This window comes from Peromyscus californicus, unplaced genomic scaffold (assembly GCF_007827085.1).
Source record: "Peromyscus californicus insignis strain IS unplaced genomic scaffold, ASM782708v3 Scaffold_1__1_contigs__length_55948999, whole genome shotgun sequence".
NCBI lineage: Eukaryota > Metazoa > Chordata > Mammalia > Rodentia > Cricetidae > Peromyscus > Peromyscus californicus.
The window spans coordinates 54,982,088-55,007,278 of record NW_026294492.1 but is presented as its reverse complement, the minus strand read 5'-3'; the positions used below and the strand labels follow the sequence as shown (position 1 = coordinate 55,007,278).

Here is a 25,191-nt window from a genome sequence, read left to right as displayed (position 1 = left end):
CCTACCTAGTCTGAAGGGCTCGAGCAGAGCGAACCGGCTCCGCCTTGCTAAGGTTCCTAAAGCTAGCCCCCAAGGTCCGTTCCCTTATTTGGTCACTTCCTCCTCCTGAGGCTGTCCACCGAGGTCCAGCTATCAACATATTGAAGTCCAGCAATCAAAAACCCCCCCTTGGCTCACCTAACACCCCAATAAAAATATCGCACGGCATCCTAGCCCATTCGAACACAGACCTCCCCTTTTTCTTTTCTTAAAAAATGACACCTGCAAACACTTGTGGCTGTTTTTCTTCCTGAGTCAGAAAGCAGCCACTTTAAATTTTCTTCCCTGCTTAATAAAGGGTCTCTCTGAGCCAGGCGGTGGTGGCGCACACCTTTAATCCCAGCACTCGGGAGGCAGAGGCAGGAGGATCTGTGAGTTCAAGGCCAGCCTGGTCTACAGGGCGAGATCCAGGACAGGCACCAAAACTACACAGAGAAACCCCGTCTCGAAAAACCAAAACTAAGGGAAAAAAAAATCATCTCAGTCACCCTGACACAGACCAGGATCCTCTTTCCTGGCTGACGGAATCCTGCTTTGTTTTCGTGGTGACAGAAGTTGTTACAATCTGTGAGAACTTGGAAATCACGTGCTCCGATTTTTGTCCAGTGATCTATACTGAGGCCAGACTGCAGTAGTAAAATCTGAGCCTGTGGGGGAAGAGAGAGAGAGTGGAAAACTGATTTAAGGACAGACCCGGACTGACCCGCAAGGCAGGCAGTGACCTGCCTTTGAACTGCCAGAGCTTTGATATGGGGACGGGGCTAATGGCCTGCTGTGAGCCTGGGTGTCCCCTTTTGTTACGGAATGGAGCATAATCGGCCAAGCTTTTGTTTTGCTTTGTATTGTTTTTCGAGAATGCAACACATCTTTACATCATTAAACAAATATTCCCAAGCATAAACGAAGGTAACACACCTTAAACTAATATTCACAACACTCTATGTTTGGCCTGTGTCAGTCTTACTTCCTCTTCAGGGCAGAGAAATACTCCAGTGTGTAAGGACCACAGTATGTGCATCTTGGGCTCCCCACCCCTGGCTGTCATGACTCCATTTTACTTTTTAAAATTATTTTATTTTATTTTATTGGTTTTTCAAGACAGGGTCTTTCTATATAGCCCTGGCTGTCTTGGATCTCACTATCAGGCTGGCCTCGAACTCAGAGAACCGCCTGCCTCTGCCTCCCCAGTGCTGGAATTAAAGGTGTGCACCGCCTTTGCTGGGCTTAATTGGCCAATCTCAATAACAAAACTGAAGCATAGTCTCTGTCTGTAATTCTTTTAGAAGTGGGAACTCTTCTTACAGTCCCTACCAAGGCTGCTCAGCTTTGAGTGTTAAATTCCACTTTACATAACTTATTCTTTCCTAAACCGGTTTCACAGGCCCTCCAGGACGTCAACCTTTAATTCCCAGGGTCTCCTGTGCTGGTGGATGTGCATTTGTCATTCTAGTCCTTGGGAAGCAAGACATGGAGTGCTCTCAGGAGCTCAAGTTAGCCTGGGAAAAGAGAAGAAACTGGTCTCAGAATACAAAGAAATTAGGGGCTCACTTGGCATGTGCAAAACTTGGGGTCCACCCCCAGCACCCCATTCACAGGCTTAGAAACACCTGTCATCCTAGCACTCAGGAGGTGGAGGTGGGAGATCAGGAGTTCAAGGCTATCCTTGGCTATATAGTGAGTTCTAGGCCAGCCTGGGCTACCTGAGGTCCTGTCTCCAGAATAACGAAGCAGTAAAAGCCAGACCCCGGTACTGGCCCTTGTGGTTGGTCGAGGAGCTAGCAGCTTCTCAGGGTCCTTCTAGTGGGTTCTTGTGGTTGCCCCAGGACTTCATTTCCCAACCGGTGAAACTGGGGTGAAGCTGGGGTTCTTTGGGGGAGGCAGGAACTCCCAGAGCCTGGGGCGGGGCTCCTCGGAGGGGCCACCTTCAGCCCCAGCCCTGGGTCTCCTCTTCAATTCTGCCATTATCTCAGTTGACAGTTAGCAGGGACCTGGGGCCTCCCAGACTGTGAGGGTGTGGCCGATCTGAGCCTTTGGGCACCAGTGTTTACAACTCCAAGCTAAAGTGTGACGCAAAACCTCACGGAGGCTGGAAGTGCTGTGTCACTGGAGTCTGGGGGCTGGGAGGAAACACATGACTTTCTGAGAGGGGAGGGGCCCTCAGACCAATGGGCATTTCTTGGCCAAGGGGCCTGGAGGTAATCCAGAGCTTGATTGTGCAAGCATGGATTGTGACAATCCAGATCACTGGTCGTAGAAGCCTCCTGGGCTCTGCCGGTGGCTGGTCTGGGGCTCCTGGGCTCCCCATAATGGACCCAGCCCCTCAGGAAGTCTCCTCACATAACTGCAGATGGCTTACTCCAGGGTCAGATAAACAGGGAAGACAAAAGGGCTGGTTCAGGGATCAGAGTCCAGCGGGTGTGGGGAGTCGGGCAGGCAGCTGGGCTGAGGAATTTCCTGAGTCACACCTCTGTGTGCAGGGCCCTCCACTCCAGGAACCGTGGGACTTTCTCACATGGGCCCTCAAGAGCCCTGGCTTCTTTTATCCGTGCAGGAACCTCTGTGGTCACACGGTAACTGTGTTTATGTGTGGAAGACATGTCGGTCTTCCCTACTCTCCCACCACCTTGTGATTTGAGACAGGGTTCACTGTGTAGCCCTGGCTGACCTGGAACTTGCTTACTAGACCGGGCTGGCCTCTGCCTCCAAGGGCTGGGGTGAAGGGTATGCCTGTCTTCATCCTGTTTTTGAGGCAGCAGGTTCTCTGACTGACTCCAAGCATCTGACCGTCCTGCTTTAGCCCCGGGGATTACAAAGCATCCATGTGCACCTGCTCCCGTGGGTGCTGGGATCTGAGGCAAGCTCTTTGTGTTGTTTGTCTGGCAATCACGTTACTCACTGAGTCCTCAATCCACACCCCTTCTAATCAACTCCACATGCATCGGTCTGTACAGTCTGTCTCCCTCGCTGTCTACAGGGGACAGGTCGGGCCCGGTGCCAGAGCCCTGTCCCCCGAGCACTCGGGAGTCTACGGCAGGAGCATTTCTGAGTTCCGAGCCGGCCTGAGCTGTAAAACGAGGTGGGGAAGCTGTGTCTGGGTTGAGAGCTCTCACTTAGGTTCCATGCCCAGCACATGTTACCCCCGTTCTGAGGAGGGGGCGGGAGGGTCGGGAGGGTCGGGAGTGAGGCTGTCAGGCATGCACAGTGAGTTTTTGAGGACAGCCTGGACTACATGAGACCAGCTGTGGAAAGGAAGAGAGAAAGGGAGGGAACATGGGGGTGGTGCACACCCGCGATCCATCCCAGCACTCGGGAGGCTGGAGAGGACCAGGGGCCAGGGGTAGCCTGGGCTACATGAGGCTCGTCTCCCGTGCTCAGAGGGCCTGTTGGTGAGGGGTGGCTTTGCCTCACTGGCCATCCCCAGGGGCCCCCCTAAGCGCCCCGGCACCCTGCCCCGCCGCAGGCGACCTCGCGGGTGAACTAACTGTCCGCAGCCCTCCAACGCGCAGCCCGCGCGGGCGCGGCTCCCGTTTCCCCCGTCCGTCCCACCGCCGCGCAAGCGCAGTTGCTGACAACAACAAACCCGCAGGTCCAGCCCCGCCCAGCCGCCCCCTCGTTCCGGCTCCCCATTGGCCGCCGGGGCCGCGCGCCCTCCGGCGCAGGCGCACCGACCAATAAGAGACGTCAGTGGGCGTGGCCGAGGGCGGGCAGGCCAGACTCGGCAGCGCGCGTCCATTGGCCGGCTGCGTGAGGGGAGGAGCCGCTGGCTCCGGCCGCCGAGATGAGCTGGGGCCGTCTGAGCCGCTTGCTGAAGCCGGCGCTGCTGTGCGGGGCTCTGGCTGCGCCTGGCCTGGCGGGCACCATGGTGGGCGCACCGGGGACCCGGGCGGCCGCGGTCACGGCTGGGGGCGGGGCCTGGGGGCGGGCCGCCGCGTCCGGGGCGGAGCTCGGGGGTCGTGGGGTCTGTTGGTTAGACTAGGGGCCACCCCGGCGGGAGCGCGGACGCCCGCCGGCATCCCCGGGGCCGTGAAGGTCAGGCCTTGGCGCGGGAGGCTCCCTGGGGGTGGGAACGGGTGCTGGGGTCACCATGGCGGGCTCTGACCCGGCCCCGCGCCCGCTCGGCCTGGTGCGTCACAATCGGCGGCCCCTTGGCTACCGGCTCTTTGTCCCCGCGCTGCGCTCGGGACGCACAGACGGGCAGGCATGGGCCGCGCGGCCGCCGGCAACCCGGGACGCTGCAGGCAGCGCGGCGGGTCCCCAGGAGGCCGGCGACGGCGTCAACGTCCACGCCGAAGGCCTCGGAAGCGCCGGGGCCCTCCGAGGAGAAGGAAAGCTTGTGCGCGGCGCCGCCGCAGGGCGCGCCCTCGCCGGAACGATCCGGTGGTTCCGGTCCCCGGGCCTCTGCTGCAGGAGCCTCCCCAGGCCAGCAACTGCGCCGAGCTCCTGGGCTTGGTGTGCGGCCAGGGGTACCCTTACCGTTCCTTCCCTGGTAGCATCTTCTAGGGGGTCCACAGCTCCTTTCAGGAGGACCTGAAGGGAATCGAAGTACGGAAGGGGGAGGAGCCTTTACTCCCCAGCCCATCGCCCCAGGGCATTCTTTTTGTTCGTTCCAGACTCTTACCACTGGGGGACCTAGGGTAGGACACACAGTTTCTCTGTTTTACAGTGCGCATCCCGAGATGATTGGCGCTGTGCGCGCTCCATGCACGAATTCTCAGCCAAGGACATCGACGGGCACATGGTTTGCCTGGATAAGTACAAGTGGGTGCCTGGTTATGTGGGTGGTGCAAGGCGGGTCTGAAAAAGGGGCTCCCCTGCCGGTGGTCTCATTCCTACTCGTTCCCTCCCAGGGGTTACGTGTGCATCGTCACCAACGTGGCCTCGCAATGAGGCAAAACCGACGTAAACTACACTCAGCTAGTCGATCTGCATGCCCGATATGCCGAGTGTGGTTTACGAATCCTGGCCTTCCCCTGCAACCAGTTCGGGAAGCAGGTGCGTGGCTGACCCCAGGCAATGGCCCAGAGTGGGGGTGCTATGTCTGTGTGTGTGTGTGTGTGTCTGTCTGTGTGCGGTGGCGTGCACCTTACCAGTCAGTCAATTGCTATCCGCAGGAGCCAGGAAGTAATCAAGAAATCAAGGAGTTTGCGGCCGGCTACAATGTCAAGTTTGACATGTACAGCAAGATCTGTGTAAATGGGGACGATGCCCACCCACTGTGGAAATGGATGAAAATCCAGCCCAAGGGCAGGGGCATGCTGGGAAAGTGAGTGGCCCTGGGGGAGTGGGCAGGGGGCAGCCACATGTCTCTGGACCAGGGTGGGAGCGGGTGCCAACTTTTTGGTTTGTTTTGAGGCAGGGTCTCACTATGTAGCAAACTCACAGAGATCTGCCTACCCTACCTCCAAAGTGCTGGGATTAAAGGTGTGCACCACCTGGCCGGGCCTCAGATTTATTTATTTGCATTTTATGTGTATGGGTGCTTTGCCTGGGTGTATTTATATGCACTTGGGTGTAGTGCGTTTAGAGGCCGGAAGGGGGCGTTGGATCTCCCAGAGCTGGAGTTACAGGGCTTGGTAGGTTGTAGCCACCGCGTGAGTGCTGGGGACTGAACCCTGATCCTCTGGAAGAGCAGTCAGTGCCTTTTTTCTTTTTTTTTTTGGTTTTAGTTTCTTTCTCTTCCCCCCGCCCCCACAGGGTTTCTCTGTGTAGTTTTGGATCCTGTCCTGGATCTCGCTCTGTAGCCCAGGCTGGCCTCGAACTCACAGAGCTCCGCCTGCCTCTGCCTCCCGAGTGCTCTTAACCACTGATCTGTCTCTGTCCCACCTCTTTTCCCCCCCAGATTATTTTCATTTATTGTGTATGGATGTTTTGTCTGCATGCATGCCTGATGCCCTCAGAGGTCAGGAGAGGGCCTGTGATTCCCTGGAACTGGAGTTACAGACCTTTGTGAACAACTATGTGATGTGGGTGCTGGGGAGTTTGACCCCCCTTCTTCAGAAGAGAGCAGTACATTCTTTTAGCCACTGAGTGCTGGGGTTAAAGGCATGCAGCCCATGTCCTGGCGAGTACCACTCCTAAACCCTCTTTTTCCCCTCTCACAGCGCCATCAAGTGGAACTTCACCAAGGTAAGAGTGTTACACTGGGGGGGGGGGGTGGCCCACCTCCCTGCACCCTGGCCAACCATGTTCTCTGTCCCCCAGTTTCTCATTGATAAGAACGGATGCGTGATGAAGCGCTATGGTCCCATGGAGGAGCCCCAGGTAAGCACCTTCGCGATGCAGCTGGGTATGAGCTGGGGCCAGGGCCGTGTGTGGCTGCTGAGGGGCAAGTCTGACCGTGTCCTTCCCCCACAGGTGATAGAGAAAGACCTGCCGTGCTATCTCTAGCCCTACAAGTGTGTGCCGCCACCGAGCCCCCGTGCCCTGTGACCCCTGGAGCCTTCCACCCCGGCACTCATGACGGTCTGCCTGCAAACCAGCCTGCTGGTGAGGCAGACCTGAGGACCTGGCGTGCATCCCCGCCGGAGGAAGGTCCGGGGGCCTGTGGCCCTGGGCTCGAGCTTCACCTTGGCTGCCTTGTGGGAATAAAAATGTAGAAATGTGCCTGTGTCCTCAGGAATTGAGCACGCCGGGGATTAGAGGGCCATGCCTCTGCCCCAGGACTCGGCAGGCAGGTGCAGATCTGGGTCAGCTGGTTCCCTGCTAATCCTTGAGGCTCTGCCCAGGCCAGCAGGAAGGTGGCCTGCGTGTGGCCAGGGCTGTCCCTCGGAGGGTGGAAACCTGGGTGGTAACCGGTTAGGAGGCCTCCTGGGAAAGCTGTTCGGGGTTGCCCATGCCTGCCCCAGGGTTATGCCTGGCATGCGTGTGTGTGTGTGTGTGTGTGTGTGTGTGTGTGTGTGTGTGTGTGTGTGCGCGTGTGCGCACACGCGCTCTCTGGGGGGGTTGTGGGTGACCAGGAGTGGCCATCTGGGGTCTGCCCACAGCGGGTGTGGTTGAGCCAGGGCCTCTGGGGCACAGTGTGGAGACATCAGGTGGGTCTGGGAGTCAGGCAGAGGCTCTCTGCTACCCTCCTGGACTACTGGCCCATGTCCGCCTCTCTCCCTGTGGGGCTGTGAGCTTTGTACTGTCAGGCTATGTGACCCTAGGACTGTGGACTAAGTGCCATCGGTCTTCCCCGGCATCCCTTGCACTGAGGACCTGCTCCCCCTTCCTCTGCAGGGCCCTGAATGCAGCGGCCACTGGGTGAATTCTGTCTCCCCAGCTTGTCCTCACCAGCTACAAGGGGACAGGCATGCTGACTGGACCTGCTCTGTGACCCTCAGGCCCTCCTCCTTCCACTGACCTGCAGGCCGCAGCACACTGGGAAGTAGGCAAAAGGCACATATATTTTAAAAAAGATCTTTACATATGTACACCAGAGTTCATTATAAATACATAGAAACCAGGGCCCGCCGGCTGCCCACGGATTCCGGGGCTAGTAAGAGGCGGGGGACAATAATTTAGGGAGCAGGGGATTGCATATATTAACGGGTCTGCCCCGTGGAGCCCCCATAGGCGGTGGGGCCTCAGCACCGGATTTCCTGAGTTACCAGCTCTCTGGGACCACCAAACCCCACGGCCTCCAGGCTGGGCGTGGCTGGAGCAGCCCAGGGGAGGCCGAGGCCCCGCACCCGGCTGGCGGGGAAGGCCCTGTGCCAGTGCCCTCAGTAGTCGTGGGAACCTCTCTGCTCGCAGAGGAGCCGGTGGGCCTTGCTGCCCAGGACAGTTGTAATCCAGGGGCCACGGTGGCCGCCTATGAGTTCGGGAAAGGCGGGCTGAAGTGGATGACGCTCTGCCGCTCTGTGCCCCCACCGCCCACGCCCACCAGAGGCGGAGGGGTCTCAGTGGGACCCGCGCGCAGAGAGCGGAGCATGTCCTCCAACACTTCCCTGAAATTGATGTCGCAGCCCTGGTGTGCCAGCTCCGCGGGGTTGGCTGCAGGGTCTCTCGCACCCAGCATCAGAGAGCTGGGGTCTGGGGGCGGCAGCGAAGGGAAGGCGAAGCGTGGAGGCGGCGGGAAAGCCTCGGCTGGGGGACTGTAGGTCAAGTCCAGCACCTCACCAGGACCGCAAGGAAGCGCGATCATGCGTGGAGTGGGTGGGCGCGCGGCCAGCCCCTGGGCGCTGCGGCGCTTCACCTCGGCATCCATCAGCTGCAGCTCCTGCAGTACGCGGTGGACGCAGCCCTCGGGGATCTTGATGCCTGTGCAGCGCGGACACGCGGTCAGGTCCGCCCGGGGGCCGTACCTGGGAGGCCCTCTCTGCGGCCCGTGCCCGCCGCCCCACTCACCCACTTGCTTCTTCTTGTCCTTGGTCTTGAGGCGCACGATCTGCAGGTAGCTGCTGCTGCTGACGTCGGCCATGACGGCGGCGATGCGGCCCCACACGCGCAGCAGCGCCCCGCACAGCATGTAGTGGTGGCGGAGGCGCAGGCCCTGGGCGCAGCCCTTGCCCTCCTGCGCCAGGCGGCAGCGCTGGTTCCTGTGCCAGGGGACGGCCGGTCAGCTGCAGCGTGCGCTTCCCCAGCCCACAGCCCCGGCGCCCGGCTCCGCCCTCTCCGAGGGGCTCCCGCCCCGCCTCACCAGGTGGTGTGGCTACAGTGCTCCAGCGACAGCGCGTAGCTGCTCTCCCAGGGCTCCCGGGCCGCCTCCGCGGTGACCTGGGGGTGCAGGCCCGTGCGTCAGCGGGGCACTGAGGCTCAGGGTCTCCCCACGCATGCCCGGCCGCACGGGAGGGGAGGGAGGCCCTTCCATACCTGGTGGAACTTGCGGCACAGACTGTCCAGGGTCTCCAGCTGGCTCTGGCGGCCGATGTTCGGCTTGTACACGGTGAAATACTCGCCGCGGTTCTGTTCTGCCAGGAGGCAGCTCGTCTTGCTGCCTCGTACCTAGGGCCCCAGAGTGGTGAGGCGGGGGCCACCCGGGTCCCTGGGCAGGTGGGTGGCAGGGCACCCACGAGGAGTGGGTCCACTCACCTTGGAGAGGTAGAAGCCGTCATGGGGGCCTTGGAGCTCCAGAGACCTGGTGAACGCCTCTTCCCACTTCATACCGCGGTCCACGCTGATCTGCCGTGGCAAGTGGGGGTGTTAGCAGGTTGGGGGACTGGAGCCAGGGCTGGGGCGGGGCGCCTCCCTGCTCACCTTGTAGAAGACCACCTGGCCATCCTGTGGGTGCCCAGGTGCCAGGAACACCTGCTGGCTTTCTTCATGGATCTCGTTGATGCCAGGGGCCAGGTCTGAGGAGAGGGCGGGTGGTCAGTGGCCAGGCCGCGGGAGCGGATTCTGATGGACCCCAGAGATGACCCCATGAATGGGCAGAGGGGCTCAGAGTCCAGAACCAGTGTCCTGTGGGTGGGTGTCGGGGCCTCTGGTCTAGGGTCCATGGTATCCTGCTGTGCACAGCTACTCAGGGGGGCTGTGGCAAGGGCAGCTCTTAAAAAACAAACTCATTCTTCTCTGTGTCTCGGCATTTATGTGCACATGTGCATGCAGCGCCCACGGAGACCAGAAGATGGCGCCAGGTCCCCTGGAGCTGGAGTTACAGGCAGTTGTGGTGTGGGGTTGGAGTGCTTTTGCCTGTCAAGCTGCCTTGCCAGCCTCTTTTGTTTGCTGAGACAGGATCTCAGGTAGCCCAGGCTGGCCTTGAGTCAGCATGTAGTGGAGGAATCTGCCTCTACCGGTGCTGGGTTGACAGACAAGTGCCACCGCGACTTATAAACGACCGTGTGTCTTCAGGGTCTAAAACCTTAGCTTTAGAGCAGCGACAGGGACTATGTCCAGGGAACACAGCATGCAGCAGGCATGCAGCCGGCATGCAGTGCAGGCTGGCTCTTAGTGCAGCCTGACACAGAACAAGCTTCCTGAGAGCAGAGTTTTGCTTGGTTTTGGTGACTGCATTGTGTGGGTCTCAGTGTGAGCTTCCCAGGTGACCACACTGCTTCAATGACAGCATCGTGGACCAGACTTGTCTGTAGCCTCTCAATGTGGACTTCACATACATGGCGCACTGGCCGCTGGATCTCCCGAGCACGGCTCACAGGACAGGGTCCAGCCCTGCCCGGCAGCTTACCCAGAATGCCCATGTCGTATCTGCCCTCCTTCTTGTCTATCTCGATGAGGTGGTCAAAAGTGTCGGAGAAATACTGGAACAGAGCGTTCTGCTTGTGCACCTCCAGCCCCAGGATGCGGTTCAGGAACTTGGTGATGGAGCAGTCTGCGGGCGAGCCGGGTCTCAGCCGCTGTCCTCACCCCCCCAGTGGCCCCTGCATCACCACCCTCCCAGTACTCTCCGGACTCACCCTTCTCCACATCCAAGCAGCCGGTGCGCGACTCCCGAGCCCCGATGCCCACGGACAGCAGGCTCTGCTTCATGTCTGCCAAGGAAAACCAGCCGTGTGCTGGGATCCCAGAGGCCAACCCCGCCAAGCCCTTTTCCTAGAAGCCTGCCCATACACCCAGTCCCCAAATCCTGACGGAACCAGCCTCACTGTAGTCCCCATGCCTCCCAGAAAGACTCACGAGCCCAGGCTCACCCCGGAAGAAGGCGGCATCCCCTCCAGGGTAGCCCTGGGGCAGAGGCACCCTGTTGTCCGTCTGGCCCAGGATCGTGGTGAGGACGCGACTGAGCGCACGGGTGCCGTACTGTGGGGAGGCGGCGTGAGTGGGGCGGACGGGGTAGGGGCGGTCTCCCCACCGCTGCCCGACCTCTACTCACCTTGTTCTCGAAGTTATACTTGCTCAGGTCTCGGGATTCGGTGGCCCGGCGATCTCCGTGGGTCAGCGCACCCTGCCAGGATGACCCAGGACCATTTGTGATTCAGGCTCCAGCATTCCCTGGCCCTCCCCCAGGCCCCGCCCAGCGAGGCCCCGCCTGCTCACCAGGCTCTCCAGCCGCTTGGCCACAATGGAGGCGAACCTGCGCTCCCCTGCCAGCTCCGAGATGAGGAAGACATACTCGGGGGCTGAGACCTGGTTGGACCTGTGGGTGCGGCCTGAGGACAAGGAGACTCTGTGAGACTGGGTGAGGGTCTCGGGGGGGAGAGCCTGGGGTGGGGTGGGGGAGCTAGGAGCCTCACCAAACTGCTGAATGGCGCGGTCTGCGCTCCAAGGCAGCTCCAGGGTCATGTGTACCCGGCGTCGCTGGTTCTGCACCCGGCGGTCGGCTTGAAGGGAGACTCCGGAGCTGGAAGCCTCGGAGATGATGGCCACAAGCTGGGGGTGGGGGTGGGGTGGGACAGGGTGTTGGGCCCCTCCTCACTGCTAAGCTCAGGCTCCCCAGGGCTACTCCCTCCCACCGTGCAGAGCTGTGGGGAGCACCCCGCGCTGCCCCCCGCCCTCGCACCAGACCCACCTTCTCGCCACTCATGAAGCGCTGCTTCTCCCTGAGGTTCACGTGGTCGATGGACAGGCCCTGTTCCGCTCTGGACTCAAAGACCACTGACCCATCGGGCCTGGACACCACGCGGCCTTTCCTGCCTGTCATCTGTGGTTGATGGGGAGAAAGGAGACCCCATCGGACGTTAGTGTGACGCCCGTGCACTGGGTCCCTGTTTGAGGGGCAAGGTGGCTCTGCTGGGACCCTGTGCAGGCTTGGTTTCCAGTGTGGCCTCAGCAGCCATAAGGCCTCCTGCCACCACCCAAGTCTTTCCTTGTTTTCCTTTTAGAAAACACGTTTTTTTATTTTACGTGTGAGCGCGTCTGTGTGGCACGTGTGTGCCGGTGTCCTCAGGCCCACCTGAAGAGCGGGAAGTACTCTTCTCTGCTGGGGCGGGAGGCGCATCCCTCTGCAGTCAGGCTCCACCTCTGTCCCTAGGTTGACCCACAGGGCCCTCAGCTGACTATGGGCTCCCAGGCTCACCTCAGCCACACACTCAGGACCCCCAAGCTGGTGGATGAGCTGGTCCAACGTGTTCACGGGCAGCTCGCGGCCCAATGCGCGCACCTTGGCCAGCAGGCCCTGTTTCAGCCGTTCGACACGCTCCAGGACGCCAGGGCCCTGCAGGTCTCTCTGAAGTGGGTACAGGGGACCTGGGGGTGAGAAAGAGTATCAGTGAAGTGGCCCTGCAGGACCAGGATGGAGGCCAGGCATGATGGGAGTCACTCTCCCGTGCTTGATAGCATGGCTCTGACCTTAGCTGCGAGCCTCAGTTTCCCATCTGTAACATGGGTATGTGCTGGGGAAAGGACTTCATGTGGCTGTGTCTGCTTCATGGAGTGTGGCTGGGTGACGGAGGCTCACCTCGGTCATCTGTGGGGAGCATGGGGGCGTCCACGATGACGACATCGTCATCTAGCAGTGACTCTGGGGAGGAATTGAAGTCGCTATCCAGGCCGGCATCTGACTCTGTGCTGCTACCGTCACTGATACGGATAACTCCCGAGGCCTCCAGCGCCAGTCTAGGAGCCTTGGTGCCGCGACCCCGAGGCCGTCCTGCGGGGAGGAGTCGTGGGTCAGCTCGTGGGGTGGGGGCTGCAGAAGTGGGGGGAGCTGGAGTGGCAGGCAGAGAGCAACAGGCAGAGGCACTAGTGAGGAGGACCCAGGGGCCTGTGGTTTGGAGGTGCCTTGTGTTCCCTCTAGGAAGACCCCGGCCCCACTTCTGGGCAGGACGAGGTGAACTGAGACACCACGTCCCCATCCTCAGCCCCGGCTGGCTTCATGGCTGGACTCCAGAGGTAGGCAAGAGGCTCAAGGGTGTCAGAGCCTCCTCAAGGGAGAAGTCCAGGGACCTCAAGTGTCAGTGCTGTAGCCTGTCAGCAGGTAAGGGGGCCTGGGGCTGTCTCAGGGACTCAGGAGGAGGGTCCCCGCGCTGTCCTTCATGCCTGGCTCTGTGCTTGCACGGGAATTATTTGGAAATCTGTGGACTGGAAGGTAGGTGGCCGTGTGCTCTGACCTGTGCCTCGGAGCACAGCCCTGTCCTTACAATCAGCACGGACTGTCCAGCACCTACAGGCTTCCCTGCCCGCCAGCAAGTGGGGCTGGAGCTGGGCTCTGCTGTGACGCTGGGGTCCCCGGCACCTTGGCTGGCAGGGGTGGCCTGAGGTGGGAGCCCGCTGGGGGCTCGGCCAGGCCTTGCTTCTCTGAGCACCGTGCAGGGAAACGGAGGCCCACACACTGTCGCCGCCTTGGCCGGCCACGTGCAAACTCCCGCCTGCTTGGTACAGGGAACTCGCAGGGCAGACGCCAGGCGGCTCTGAGTGAGGGGGCAGCACACAGAGCCAGCAGGCACTCTTACTTTTCCTCTTTCCGCCTGCCCGGTCCCGCCTCCTCCTGGTGGAAGGGAAGTGCTTCTGAATCAGGGACAGGAAGACGCCTCTGCAAAGGGAAGGGAGCTCAGTACAGGCCCAGCTCTGTGCATGCGGCTTCACGGAGAGGGGTGATGGGACGCACTGTGGCAAGGGCACGGGGAGCCTCACGGGGTGGACGGAGGTGACTCCCGAGAGGGACGTGTATGTAGGCCCGTGGGGGCCACAACGCCAGGCCTGAGAACCCCATGGAACTGTGTTGAAATGGCACTACCCGGTGTAGGCAGATGTCCAAAAGTCTCCTGTTGAGACTCCAGGACCCAGGGGCCACCCGTAAGATTCCTGTCTGCTCCTCCCCAGATGGCTTTTCCTCAGCTACCGAGGGGCAAGGGGCAGCTACAGGCCACAGCGAGGTGAGCAGGAGGCCCGTGAGGGCTGCCCGGTGCCTGCTGCGTCCCGTCACTTCCAAAAGTCACTCACTCTGCAGCGGAGACAAAGCAGTCCAGGCGACCCTCATTCTCATCCAGCACCTCGCGGGTCCGCGCCTCCCCTGTGGACTGCAGCCCGATGACCACACACTGCAGGGATGGAGTGTCTGAGCCAGGTCTAGGGTGACTGTCCCATCTTACCAAGTCCCCCGAGCCCTGCCTGGCCTCCTGGCCCCACCCCCACCCCCGACACTCGCTCAAGGCTGCCGTGGCCCTCACCTTGTCCTGGCTCAGCTCCTGTTGGGCCAGCTCCACTAGCCGCTGCACTTTGGCGGCGATGCACAGGTACTTGAAGAAGCGCTGGTGTGCCGACCAGAACTGACCCCACAGGGACTTGCGGGACTCCAGGCCGATCCAGTCGGCCGCCTGCTGGAAGATGCTCAGAGCCTCGGCCCACTGCAAGAGCAAGGCCTGTGCTGAGCCCGCCTGCCAGCCGGCCTTAGGCGGGGCTTCGGGGCAGATGGGGTGAGGGGCAGTAAGTGGCGGCGACCAAAACTGTACAGTGAGGGTGTCACAGCCAAGGCACAGGGCGGGGTGCATGTGATCCAAACACACTACATTCACATACAAAGCTGGCAAAGAACTGATCAGAAAAAACAAGCATGGGGCTGTGAGAGGGCTGTGTTTGTTATTTGATTAAGAATCTCAAGCCGGGCGGTGGTGGTGCACGCCTTTAATCCCAGCACTCGGGAGGCAGAGCCAGGCGGATCTCTGTGAGTTCGAGGCCAGCCTGGGCTACCAAGTGAGTTCCAGGAAAAGGCGCAAAGCTACACAGAGAAAGCCTGTCTCGAAAAACAAAAAAAAAAAAAAAAAAATCTCATGTAGGCGACTGGAGAGATGGCTCAGAGGTTAAGAGCACTGACTGCTCTTCTAGAGGTCCTGTGTTCAATTCCCAGCAACCACATGGTGGCTCACAACCGTCTGTAATGAGATCTGGTGCCCTCTTCTGGAGTGCAGGCAGATCACTCACCAACAAAACAAAAACAAAAAGAATCTCACACCAACAAAACAAAAACAAACAAAAAGAATCTCACGTAGTCTCTAGTGGTCATGGCACAGGCCTTTAATCCCAGCACTCGGGAGGCAGAGGCAGGTGGATCTCTGAGTTCGAGGCCAGCCTGGTCTACAGATTGAGTTCCAGGACAGCCAGGGCTGCACAGAGAAACCCTGTCCTGAAAAGCCAACCAAATAAAAAGAATCTCGAGGCTGGCCTCGATCCCTTTGCCTCAGCCTCCTGAGCACTAAGACACAGGTGTGTGCTGTGTCCGACTTGAAAGCCTCTCTTGCTGAGGAAGGGGCTTCTGGAAGCAGAGTTTCCTGTATCCTAGGCTGGCTTTGAGCTGGATATGTAGCCAACAATGACCTGATTTTGATCCTCCTGCCTCTACCTCCCAAGTGCTGGGATGACAGGATGCACCCTCACACTCAGTTTTAGAGTTCCTACAGGGCAGGTGAACTCAAGGCGCCCTGGGCACCATGGACACCAGGCCCAATCCCAGGCTCTGCAAGGTCCTGAGCAGTGTCCCTGGCCTCCACATATTCCCTGCCAGAAGCTCCCAGTCAGTACTGCCACACTTGTCTGTGACATAGTCTAGACTCTTTGGGGACAGTACTGTCCCAGGCACCTGCTGGGCCTAAAGAACAAGAATGTTCACTGGCGGCGGCCCCAGGGACAGGTGGAGTCCCACCACAGATGTCCCCACTCCTTCTCAGTGGGGCTCTGCTGTTTTGTTATGTTTTGAGACAGGGTTTTCCTGTGTAGCCCAGGCTGGCCAGGGCCTCCCGAGAGCATGGGCGACGGTAGTGTGCCGTGACACCCATCTGTCCTTTCCTACTTCGTGATGCTGGGACTCACACTCAGGGCCTCGTAGACACTGGACAAGCTGGGGCTGACGGCACACGCCTGTCAGGCCAGCACTTGGAGAGCAGAGGGAGGAGGGTCAGGGTGGGTCCAAGGTTGAGGGCCTGTTGCTGAGCCCGTGGAGGAACAGGAACCTCTGTTAATCAATCTTTATCAAATTAGCCTGCCACCACATGGAGGCTGGGAATGGCCACTGGCTCCATGTCACCATCTAGGGTAACAAGCTTGGAGCCCTAGGACATGGAGGCAGGTCTGCCTTCGTCACAGTATCACAGTGGTACATCTCTCATGAAAAGCCAGGTGTTCTGGTACATGCCTCTTACAGCACACAGGTGGCTGAGGCAGGATGGCCAGGAGTTTAGTCCAGCTGAGCTATAGTGAGACAGGATAGTCTCAGAAATAAAAGTACAAGTGATGGGGGCCGGAAAGATGGCTCAGTGGTTAGAGCACTGACTGCTCTTCCACAGGACCCAGGTTCAATCCCCAGCACCCACACGGCAGCTCACACCTGTCTGTAACTCCACTTCCAGGGGACTGGATGCCCTCACACAGACATGCAGGCAAAATGCCAAATACACATAAAAATAAATCATTAAAAAAAAGTAAGTGTGGTGGTGGTGGCACACACCTTTAATCCCAGCACTCGGGAGACAGAGTCAGGAGGATCTCTCTGAGTTCGAGGCCAGCCTGGTCTACAAAGCGAGATCCAGGGCAGCCAGGGCTGCACAGAGAAACCATCTCTAACAACAAAAGAAAAGTCAAAGTGAAAATAAAAAACAAAGAACTGCCCCAGCTGCACCAATGCAGACCGGGCTCCGGAGAGCGCCTGCCCTCCTACAGACACCCACAGCGAGTGTGGGAGAGCGGGACTGTGCCAACAGATGCGGCGGAGGAGGAACGGGGTCCCTGCAGACAGTCTCTCCAGCTTACCAGCCGGGCTGCCCGATTGTAGACCTGCTCGAAGGCGGGGGACAGCGGGATCTCTTCAATGCGGAAGGTGACCCCTGAAAAGCTGAGCTGGCGTGCGATGTACATGCCACTGACCTTCATGTCCATGGCCACAATCTCCATGGCGCCCACTCCCCTGCAGACAGACAGGGCCTCTGAGCACTGTGTCCCACTAGGGACAGGATGGACACCCCAGGCAGGAAAGACCGGGAGACAACACAGCACATATGCAGAGGCCTTGGCCATGAGGAAGACATCCGGCTGGGCCCAGAGAGACGTGTATGGCCAGCGGAAAGCACAGCAGAGCACTAGGGAGAGAAGGGGGTCATCTTTTTCGGGGAGACAGGAGGTGCTAGGGAGAGATACGATGGATGTGCCTTTCAAGGGCCCTCGGGATACCTGGCAGGGACAGCCACCCCCACAGCAGAGCGGGGGCTCACCTCTTCTCAATGGCGTGCAGGAACTCCTCGAAGGTTCGGAAGGGTGTGCCCTCACCCCAGATGCCCAAGCGGCTCATGTAGATCATGTTGCGGGGTTCGGAAGCACCTAGGGGTTGGAAGCAGGGAGCTGAGCCGCTCACGACACAGCTGGGAGGTGGCATGGGCCACATGCTGTAGCCCCAGGGAGGGGTGGGGGGCCAAGGGAAGGGAACTGAAGTTCTGGGGAACATGTCCAGGGGTACCCTCAAGGTCAGCCAGAGCCCATCAGCAAAGGGAAGGCTAGCTTGGAGAAAGCAAGCTCCACAGTTGCCCCGGGTGCCAAGCAGAAACCCGGGTAGAGGTCAAAGTCCTGCTCAGGGCTGGCAGGACACCCATCCCTGTGTAGGTGACAGCACCACCAGAGGCCACGCGTGACAGCGCTTGCCCACCCAGCTCAGGGACTGCCTCCACCCACCTGTGGCGCTGGCGTACACCACCCTGGCCTGGGGCAGTTTGCTCTGCAGGTCTAGCACGGCCTTGCCCATCTTGGTAGAACTGGCATTCTTGGCTTTATGGCACTCATCAAACACAATCTGGGATATGCTGGGTTAAGGAATGTTCCAGAAGGATGGAAGGTGTCCCCAGTCAATACCCCACAATGTACCAGAGGAAACTCCAGAGGCATGGGGGGCATGCAGTGGTGGTGGTATCTGTCAACTGAGGGGATGTGGAGGGCCGGAGATCTGAGGAACACAGAATAACTGGTAGGCGTTAAAAGGGTGCTGGGGTGGGGCAATGCTGCTCTGTGGGAGCTTATTTAGCAGGCAGGAAGCTCCAAGTTCCATCCTCAGCACCACACAAGCCAGGCCGAGTGGCCCCTGCCTGCCATGGCAGCCCCTGCTGAGGGACACCCTGTCTAAAAAAACCCCATGCACCAAGGGGGTGGGGACATGGCTTAGCAGAGCTGCCAGTTAGAACTACATGGAAACCATAACACCAGAAAGAGAAGGACAGAAAAAACACACTGGGTAGAGGCTCTTGCCACAGCAGCGCGGACCCTGTGGGCCTCACGGCCACCACCCCTGGCACATTGCTGTAGGGCCAGCAGCACTCACCATAGGCACACACTGTGCCCTGGGTCCTGTGGGCTACCCACACTGAGGAGCCCCAGCATGGACAAGCTCTGTCCCACACCGCCAGCCAGTGGCTCCTAACTCTACAGGGGATCTGGTCGCCTACAGGCTCGCTAGGACCAGATCAGGAGGGGCAGAGAGTAAGAACAGCTTGCAGGCTCTGCCCCGTGCTCAGCCCCCCATATCAGAACAGCTCTGAAAGGGCCGTGCCAGTCTGGGGGCGAAGACGCAGGCCTAGTTTGATGGGGAGCTCCCCCTCCCAGGCTGGGCTCCTCTCATTCACCCCCACTCAGTTCAGGCCCTATGCCCAGCCCACCGTTCTCCATGCCCATCTGTCCATCCACCCGCACCCCGGCTACAGGATACCACGCCATCAAAGGCCTCGCCACACCACTGCAGGATCTGGCGGAGGCGCGTGCGATGCTGTCCACCTGCCTGGCTTTCTCCGATCAGGGCGGAGTAGGTGGCAAAGAGGACACCCTCTGAGGTAGTGTTGTCACCGTACTTGATCTGTGGACACAGGTTCAGACATGGATGCATGCAGGGACCCCCTACTTTGGTTTCTTCTTAGTAAAGGGGGGTCGACTCAGCTGGCCATGCATGGCCCACCCACCTTGTTCAAAGCGTGCACCGCGATGCCTGGGGCCTCGATGTCTCTCAGGTCCCGTTCTGCATCGTACTTGAGGTCATTGGAGGCACTGAACCTGAGGAGAGGCCTGGTCAGGTGCGCCGCCGCTCCTGGTCCGCTCTACCCCCCACCTGCTCCATCAGGCCAGGCAGGCGCTCACCACAAAGCCTTCTTCCGGCCCCGCAGGTAGTTCTCCACTATGATGCCAGCCACTGTGCGGCCCTTGCCCACGCCAGCTCCATCCCCAATCAGGAAACCAGCACGCTGCCCACTGGGCAGCAGGACCTCATGTTGCTGTGGGTGAGCAGAGGCAGGTCAGGCCTGGGATGCCTGGTGCCCTCCTGATGAGCCTGGTAGGGGTGGGGGGCTGGCTACCTGGCAGGCATAGGTGATGGCTTCCAGCTGTAGGGCAGACAGGGTCCCGTTGTCCGAGGTGGGTAGTGCCAGGGTGTAGGTGATGTCTGGGGGAGGAACGCTGGACAGGGTACTGGTCTCCACCACACGGTCTGGATGCTGTTTCCCAATCTTAGCTGGTGAGGGGACACAGGGGGTTGGTGCACAGGAAGCAGCAGGGTAGAAGGAGCAGGACGCCAGCTGTCCACCCCACCCCTGTGACTGTGGACGAGGAAGGGTCGGGAGTCCTCAGGGCTCACACAGCTGTCTCCTTAGGGGCGTCTCCATCCTGTCCCTGGCGCAGACACTTACACTTGGATGGTACGTAGTCTGCATAGGTCTCAGCATGGCCCAGTTCCTCTGCCGCCTCCTCCTCCTCCGCCTCCTCCTCCTCAGGCTGGCTGTGAGACTGTAGGTGGGACAGTTCGGGGTCTGTCCTATCTTGCAGTGACCCAGCTTCCTCCTGGGGAAGCCTTGCTGCACAGTGCGCCCAGCACAGTGGTGTGGGGTGGAGGTGGCTCCACCTTTGCCCCTAAGTGGGGCCTCAGTTTTTCCAACTGTAAAATGGGCAGGGCAGCCCAGCATCCGGGCTGCCCAGGGCCCAGCACACTCGAGATGCCTTCAGAGCCTCTCTCTAGATCCCCAGGTAATACCTGGCCACCCAGTTTACCTGGTAGCTGATGAGAAGCGGGGTGCTGGAAACTGGGTCTTCCAGAGTTGAGAGTGGCGCACTAGGCACGAACAGCTGTAGAGACAACAGGGGAGGGCGAGTCACGGCCTCCTATGCCAGTGCCGGTATCCTTAGGTAGGGGCTGCTCATTCTCAGGGGCCAAAGCCCCCGACTCAACCTGGGACCTGGCAGCCCCTGGTAGGATGGGCGGAGGACAGACTGTGTCCCTGTGGTGCATGGGGGACCATGAGGTAGTAGCCTCTGGACCAAGGAAAAGTAGGCAAAAGCCAGCCAAATAGTCCCAGCATGCAGACTTGGGCGCGGCAGGCTGGGCGAACGTCCCTGGGAGTCACTCCGCACCCAGTAGCTGAGGAATGGCCCTGCAAGGCCTCCTGAGGGTGAAGGTTCCTCTGTGGGTGATCAGGTGAGAATGTCCCCAACACTGAGACCACACTCCAAATGTCACAAACCAGAGTCCTTTACAGGAGAGATGGACGGCCCCGAGTCTCATCATAGTGAACGGGGGGTGGGGGGTGGGGGCCGCAGGGCATGCAGCATTAGCCACAAGTGCTGACCCTAGGCTGGACAAATGGTGTGGCCTGGCCAGTGAGGTGAGTCTGTAGCCATTCAGGGGACATGGCTCTCCTTTGCAAACTAATTCTCAATAATTCCCAATCTAAACATATGGGTAGATTTTAAAGACTTGTTTATGTTATGTGTATGGGTGCTTCCTTACATGTTCATAAGTGCACTGTGTGCATGCAGTGCCTACGGAGGCCAGAAGGTGCTGCTCCCCGAAACTGGAGTTAGAGATGGTTGTGGCCCACCGTGGAGATGCTGGGAGCAGAGTCTGCAATGGCAGACCAGCCTCCGTTGGGTTTGTTTGGACTTTTAAATAAGGGTCATGTAGCCCAGGCTGGCCTCAACCTTCCTATGTAGCCAAGGACCCTGAAACCCCAATCCTCCTGCCTCTACCTCTCGAGTGGAGTGCTGGGACTACAGGAACAGCACCACACCTGGTTCACTGTGCGGTGCAGAGGAGAGAGCCCAGGGCCTTATGGGGGAGTGCTCCAACCACTGAGCACAGTCCCTGGGACTGGCAGAGTGAGGAGGGGCCGCTCAGTGGCTGGGCCCGGCCTGCCCTTGCTCCTGACGGCAGGGCCTTCAGCCCTGACCTGTGGGGCTCACTGGAGGGTCGGCATCCTTGAGGGAGGACAGGAGTCCCTGGGGCACTGCAGGGACAGTCACTGTCACATGTCCCTTGCTCTGCTGGGAACAGAGCCAGGGATGTTGAAAGCAGCGGAAGCTTGGGAAGGTTACAAGTCCACACTCAATCCTCCTGCCTTCTTCTTTTTTTTTTTTCTTTCTTAAATTAACAAAAACCCAAACAGACTGGTGGAGGTTCCTGGAAGGCTGAGTCATGTTCCGGCCTGCCGGCCTCCAGGCCTGCCGGGCTGGGGCAGTGCAGGGTGTCGGGTTTCAGATAGGAGGGCTTGGTCCACAGCAGCCTGGGGCCCTGGGCGGGGTGAGCAGTACCCTGTGGCCTTGATCTCAGCAGGGAACAGGCCTCAGTGGCTCCTCACAGCAGGGGCAGGATACAAAGGAGGTCTGCCCTGCCGGCCCTGTGCCAGCTGCACCACTGCCCCTTACCTCAGAGCTGCAGGGAGGGCATCAAGGTCTCCACCTGGAGACTCCTGGGGCATTCCTAACTTACACTCTCAAAGTCTAGAAGCTTCCATCTGGAAGACCCCAGGAAGGCCTGGACTGGGGTCCCCTGGCATCCCTAGGATCAGGGACCTGGTCAGGCTGGATGAGGCTCTGTCCATGCCAAGGGCTCCCCAAGGCGGGATGGCCACGCATGTCGTTAGTCCTCGGGGGACAAAACTCCCTGCCGGCCAAGAGCTCTCTGGGTCTGCCTCGAATCCTGGGCACCCTACAGTCACCTGCCTGCTGATTTCTGGGGCGCTGTCCACATGGAAACCCATCCACAGTGTGTGGACCGAGAGAGGAGGTCAGTCTCAGAAGCCAGGGTCCCCTGAGAGACACCGTCTGCCTCACTGTGGTGTGCTCTGGGGCATCAGCTAAGTGGCTCCTCATCCTGGACATGAGGCCAGGTGCTCCCTGTGAGGCATCCTGGGCCCTACAGGGAGCTGAGCAGGGTCACTGACCACCACCCACCAGGCCAGGAGCCACCCCGAGCTGGGACGGTCATGCATGTCTCTGGGGTCCACTGAGGGCAGTTCTTAGGGTGAGAATTGGCCACTCAATTGCCTCTGGAGTCAGACACACTGGCACACACCTGTCACCCCAGCACTCAGGAGGCTGAGGGGGGTGATCAGGAGTTCAAGGTCAACCTTGGCTACAGAGCAAAGTTGAGACCAGCCTGGGCTCTGTGAGACTCCAAAGACAGACAGATTCCACCCGCTTTGTGTCTTGCTGGGACACACAACGCCTGGGGCCCACTGGGGTCATCTGGAGACACGGGATGTGTGCTGGGCCTCTAGGGCTGTGGAGACTGTTTCTCCAGCCTCTGCGGTACAGGACCCTCAGAACCCAGGCCTCCCAAGAGGAGCTCAGGTCACAGCCCTCCCTGCTCCACCTGTCACCAGAGAGGCTCTGGAGGTGGTGCCACGGCCTTGCGGACCTTGTCATGGGGGGCTGAGGTGGTGCTGACGTCCCAGATGGTGGACACCTCATTGAGGCTGTCGACATGGCCGAAGTCAGGTGTGTCAGGGATGTCTGACAGGGAATCCACAGAGGACGAGAAGATGGAGGCATTGGAGAGGTCCTCGAGGCATGAGGGGTCCTAGGAGAAAGCAGGGGTGAGGCAGTGGCTGGCAGTGTACGGGCGTCCAGGCAAGCGACGGTGTATTCTGCCACACAGTGGAGTATCACACAGCCGTGAACAGGAGTGAAGTCCCACACATCACAACATGAAGTGACCTTGAGGACACAGTGCTCAGTGAGAACAGACACGAAAGTCCACAATGTGCACTCTATGATAGAAAATGTCCAGAACAGGAGAACCCAGTGATGACAAATGGATTCAGGGGTTCCGGACCTGGAGACGATTGGGGTGATGGTAACGGGGATGGGATTTCTTCTGATGGGATGGAATGTTCCAGAAGCCATTAAATACACAGCTAAAAATATATTAAAACCACAGAAATGCGCACTTTAAAGGAGTGGACGATACAGAACGTGGATCAGACACAATAAGCCTACGTTTGCTTGCTCTGTAGCCCAGGCTAGCCTCAAATTCATGGCACTCCTTGCCCCAAAGCCTCCCAAGATGACTGGTGTGAGCCACCACGCCACTGCCCCCACCCAGCGACCTGAAAGTGTCTGCAGGTTGGGGTCACCACGCCACTGCCCCCACCTAGTGACCCTGAAAGTGTCTGCAGGTTGGGGTCACCATGCCCCACCCCCACCTGGCGACCTGAAAGTGTCTGCAGGTTGGGGTCACCATGCCCCACCCCCACCCAGCGACCTGAAAGTGTCTGCAGGTTGGGGTCACCATGCCCTGCTCCCACCCGGTGACCTGAAAGTGTCTGCAGGTTGGGGTCACCATGCCCTGTCCCTCCAGTTTCAGACAAGGGATTGGGGCCAGGGTGATTGATGTCCCTGGAAGCCTGGCCTGGGGCAGAACCTCCCTGCCCCGGGTGCCCTCCTGCTGACATCTGCCCTGAGGAATTGGGGAGCGTGTTTGTGGCACAGCTGGAGGCCAGGAGGTCACTTGGGGTCACACCAGAGCCAGGGGTGACCTGTTGTGGGGAGCCCCTCCACACACCCTGACCCCCCGCCTTGACGGTGAGCACTCCCTCCCAGAATGCAGAGCAGACGCTCCAGGCCGCTGTCTGCCAAGGAGGCATGCTTGGAGAATGGGGCTGTGCTGGGTGAGAGGCTGTCCCTGAACCTGGCCAGCCCCTGGAGACAGGAAGGCGAAGTGACCAGATGACAGGGGTCCGAGCTTCAAGGTCGGGAGGGGCAGAAGACCCTGAGAATGGCCCCAGCCTGCCCAGCCTACTTTGGGGCCGCTCTCCAGGGCTTGTCTCCTTGGACTCAGGAGTCTTGGTCCTGTATGAGGGCGGCTGCCATTGTCAGCCCCTCGGCTGAGGGAGGCCAGGGCCATCTGGTTTCACCCAGGGAAGAGTAGGCAACTGGCTAGATACCTGGCAGCTTCCTGGAGAACCCTGAGTGAACCTGGGTTGCTATGGGGCTGGGCTTCACAAGACCCACCTCACAGGGCCCTGTGACCCCACTGCAGAGGTGGCAGCCTGTATTCAGCAGCAGGAAAGGGCACCATGGGCTCTCGAGACCCCCATTTTCCCATCACGTGTTGGGAGCAGGCTCAGTCAGTCAGCAGCCACAGACTGTGCCCTGTCCCATCTCCCTGTCCCCAGCACAGCACCCAACTAAACCCTAGTAGGGCAGCATGGGACAGCTCTGAAACCCTTGGTCTCCAGTAAGGTGAGAAAGTCCCCTGGGAGAACCCAGCCCTGGACAAGGGAGGAGGCAGAGGTGGGCATTGGAGCTGCATGTCTCAGGGCTCCCCAGGACCCTCCTGCACACGACGCTAGCAAGCCAGTGGATCACAAGGGCCCATACTCGAGAAACCAAGATTCAGCAAAGCCATTGGCAAGAAGCAGCGCAGGCCCATTCTGCCCCACTTTCCCTGACGGTCTCTGGAAATGCGGCTAGGGGAGGCAACCCCAGTACCTCCCACAGTGGCCTCAACCCAACTGTCGGCTAAGACTGGCCCAGGGAGGCGGCCTGATGGGGTAGGATGGCTGATGTCCTGAGGCATCGCAGGACGGAGAAAGAAAGTGAGGGGAAACTGAGGCACTAGATACGGCAGACAGTTATGGTTAAGAGTGCACTGTGTCAGCCAAGGTCCTCAGGGTGATGTGCACGGCACAGGGAGGGTAAGTGAGGGCTCTGAGGAGCTGGGCCACCGGAACTCGAATTTTCTGAGACACTGCCCAGGCTGCTCAGACTTACTATGCAGCCCCTGCTGGCCTCGAACCCCCAATCCTACCTCCACTTCCAATGCCAGTCTAAAACTTACCAACAAAGCCAGTAAAGGACAAACCTCCCGACACCACCTCCCTACAGCCCAGCCACCCACGGGCACGGGGACAACACTTCATCTGGACACAGGGCTTCCAGGGTGCCCAGGTCCCGCTCACATGTGAGTGTCGATGCCCCAGGACACATCAGGACCCAGATCTCAGTTGTCTCTAGCTAATCTGCACAGACCCACACTGGTGAGCATCCCCCCAACCCACCCCCGCCACTGAAATGTCACAGCTGGATGCCTGGTCCCTTGGGCCT

General features: G+C 59.6%; 2 protein-coding genes across 7 annotated transcripts in view; one reads left to right on the top strand and one right to left on the bottom strand.

Annotated features, from left to right (window-relative positions):
- The first annotated feature begins 3,766 nt into the window (after positions 1-3,766).
- Positions 3,767-6,642, top strand: Gpx4 (glutathione peroxidase 4). Of its 2 annotated transcripts, none has more exons than XM_052747249.1 (7): positions 3,767-3,901; positions 4,703-4,797; positions 4,887-5,031; positions 5,151-5,302; positions 6,141-6,165; positions 6,241-6,300; positions 6,394-6,642. In XM_052747249.1, the coding sequence occupies exons 1-7, from the start codon at positions 3,818-3,820 to the stop codon at positions 6,424-6,426; spliced, it is 594 nt and encodes a 197-aa protein (XP_052603209.1). In that variant the 5' UTR covers positions 3,767-3,817; the 3' UTR covers positions 6,427-6,642. The 2 variants fall into 2 exon arrangements, with proteins under 2 accessions (XP_052603209.1, XP_052603210.1); XM_052747250.1 differs by lacking the exon at positions 3,767-3,901 and adding an exon at positions 4,138-4,488 and having other exon boundaries at positions 6,394-6,541.
- Positions 6,643-7,406: 764 nt separating this feature from the next.
- Positions 7,407-25,191, bottom strand: part of Sbno2 (strawberry notch homolog 2) — a 46,642-nt gene continuing 28,857 nt past the window's right edge. For all 5 annotated transcript variants that reach the window (XM_052747244.1, XM_052747247.1, XM_052747248.1 and 2 more), the window contains 28 exons: positions 22,502-22,663; positions 19,858-19,932; positions 19,500-19,596; positions 19,170-19,324; positions 18,955-19,088; positions 18,780-18,870; positions 18,533-18,676; positions 17,509-17,626; positions 17,055-17,160; positions 16,597-16,750; positions 14,025-14,201; positions 13,798-13,895; positions 13,308-13,387; positions 12,314-12,505; positions 11,933-12,102; positions 11,426-11,557; positions 11,151-11,286; positions 10,954-11,066; positions 10,790-10,861; positions 10,608-10,716; positions 10,374-10,448; positions 10,145-10,288; positions 9,217-9,311; positions 9,052-9,141; positions 8,833-8,964; positions 8,660-8,736; positions 8,368-8,558; positions 7,407-8,280 (listed from right to left, as the gene is read on the bottom strand). In XM_052747244.1, the coding sequence (XP_052603204.1) occupies positions 7,832-8,280; positions 8,368-8,558; positions 8,660-8,736; positions 8,833-8,964; positions 9,052-9,141; positions 9,217-9,311; positions 10,145-10,288; positions 10,374-10,448; positions 10,608-10,716; positions 10,790-10,861; positions 10,954-11,066; positions 11,151-11,286; positions 11,426-11,557; positions 11,933-12,102; positions 12,314-12,505; positions 13,308-13,387; positions 13,798-13,895; positions 14,025-14,201; positions 16,597-16,750; positions 17,055-17,160; positions 17,509-17,626; positions 18,533-18,676; positions 18,780-18,870; positions 18,955-19,088; positions 19,170-19,324; positions 19,500-19,596; positions 19,858-19,932; positions 22,502-22,663 (3,768 nt within the window). In that variant the 3' untranslated portion in view covers positions 7,407-7,831. The remainder of the gene's footprint in view (positions 8,281-8,367; positions 8,559-8,659; positions 8,737-8,832; positions 8,965-9,051; positions 9,142-9,216; positions 9,312-10,144; positions 10,289-10,373; positions 10,449-10,607; positions 10,717-10,789; positions 10,862-10,953; positions 11,067-11,150; positions 11,287-11,425; positions 11,558-11,932; positions 12,103-12,313; positions 12,506-13,307; positions 13,388-13,797; positions 13,896-14,024; positions 14,202-16,596; positions 16,751-17,054; positions 17,161-17,508; positions 17,627-18,532; positions 18,677-18,779; positions 18,871-18,954; positions 19,089-19,169; positions 19,325-19,499; positions 19,597-19,857; positions 19,933-22,501; positions 22,664-25,191) is intronic.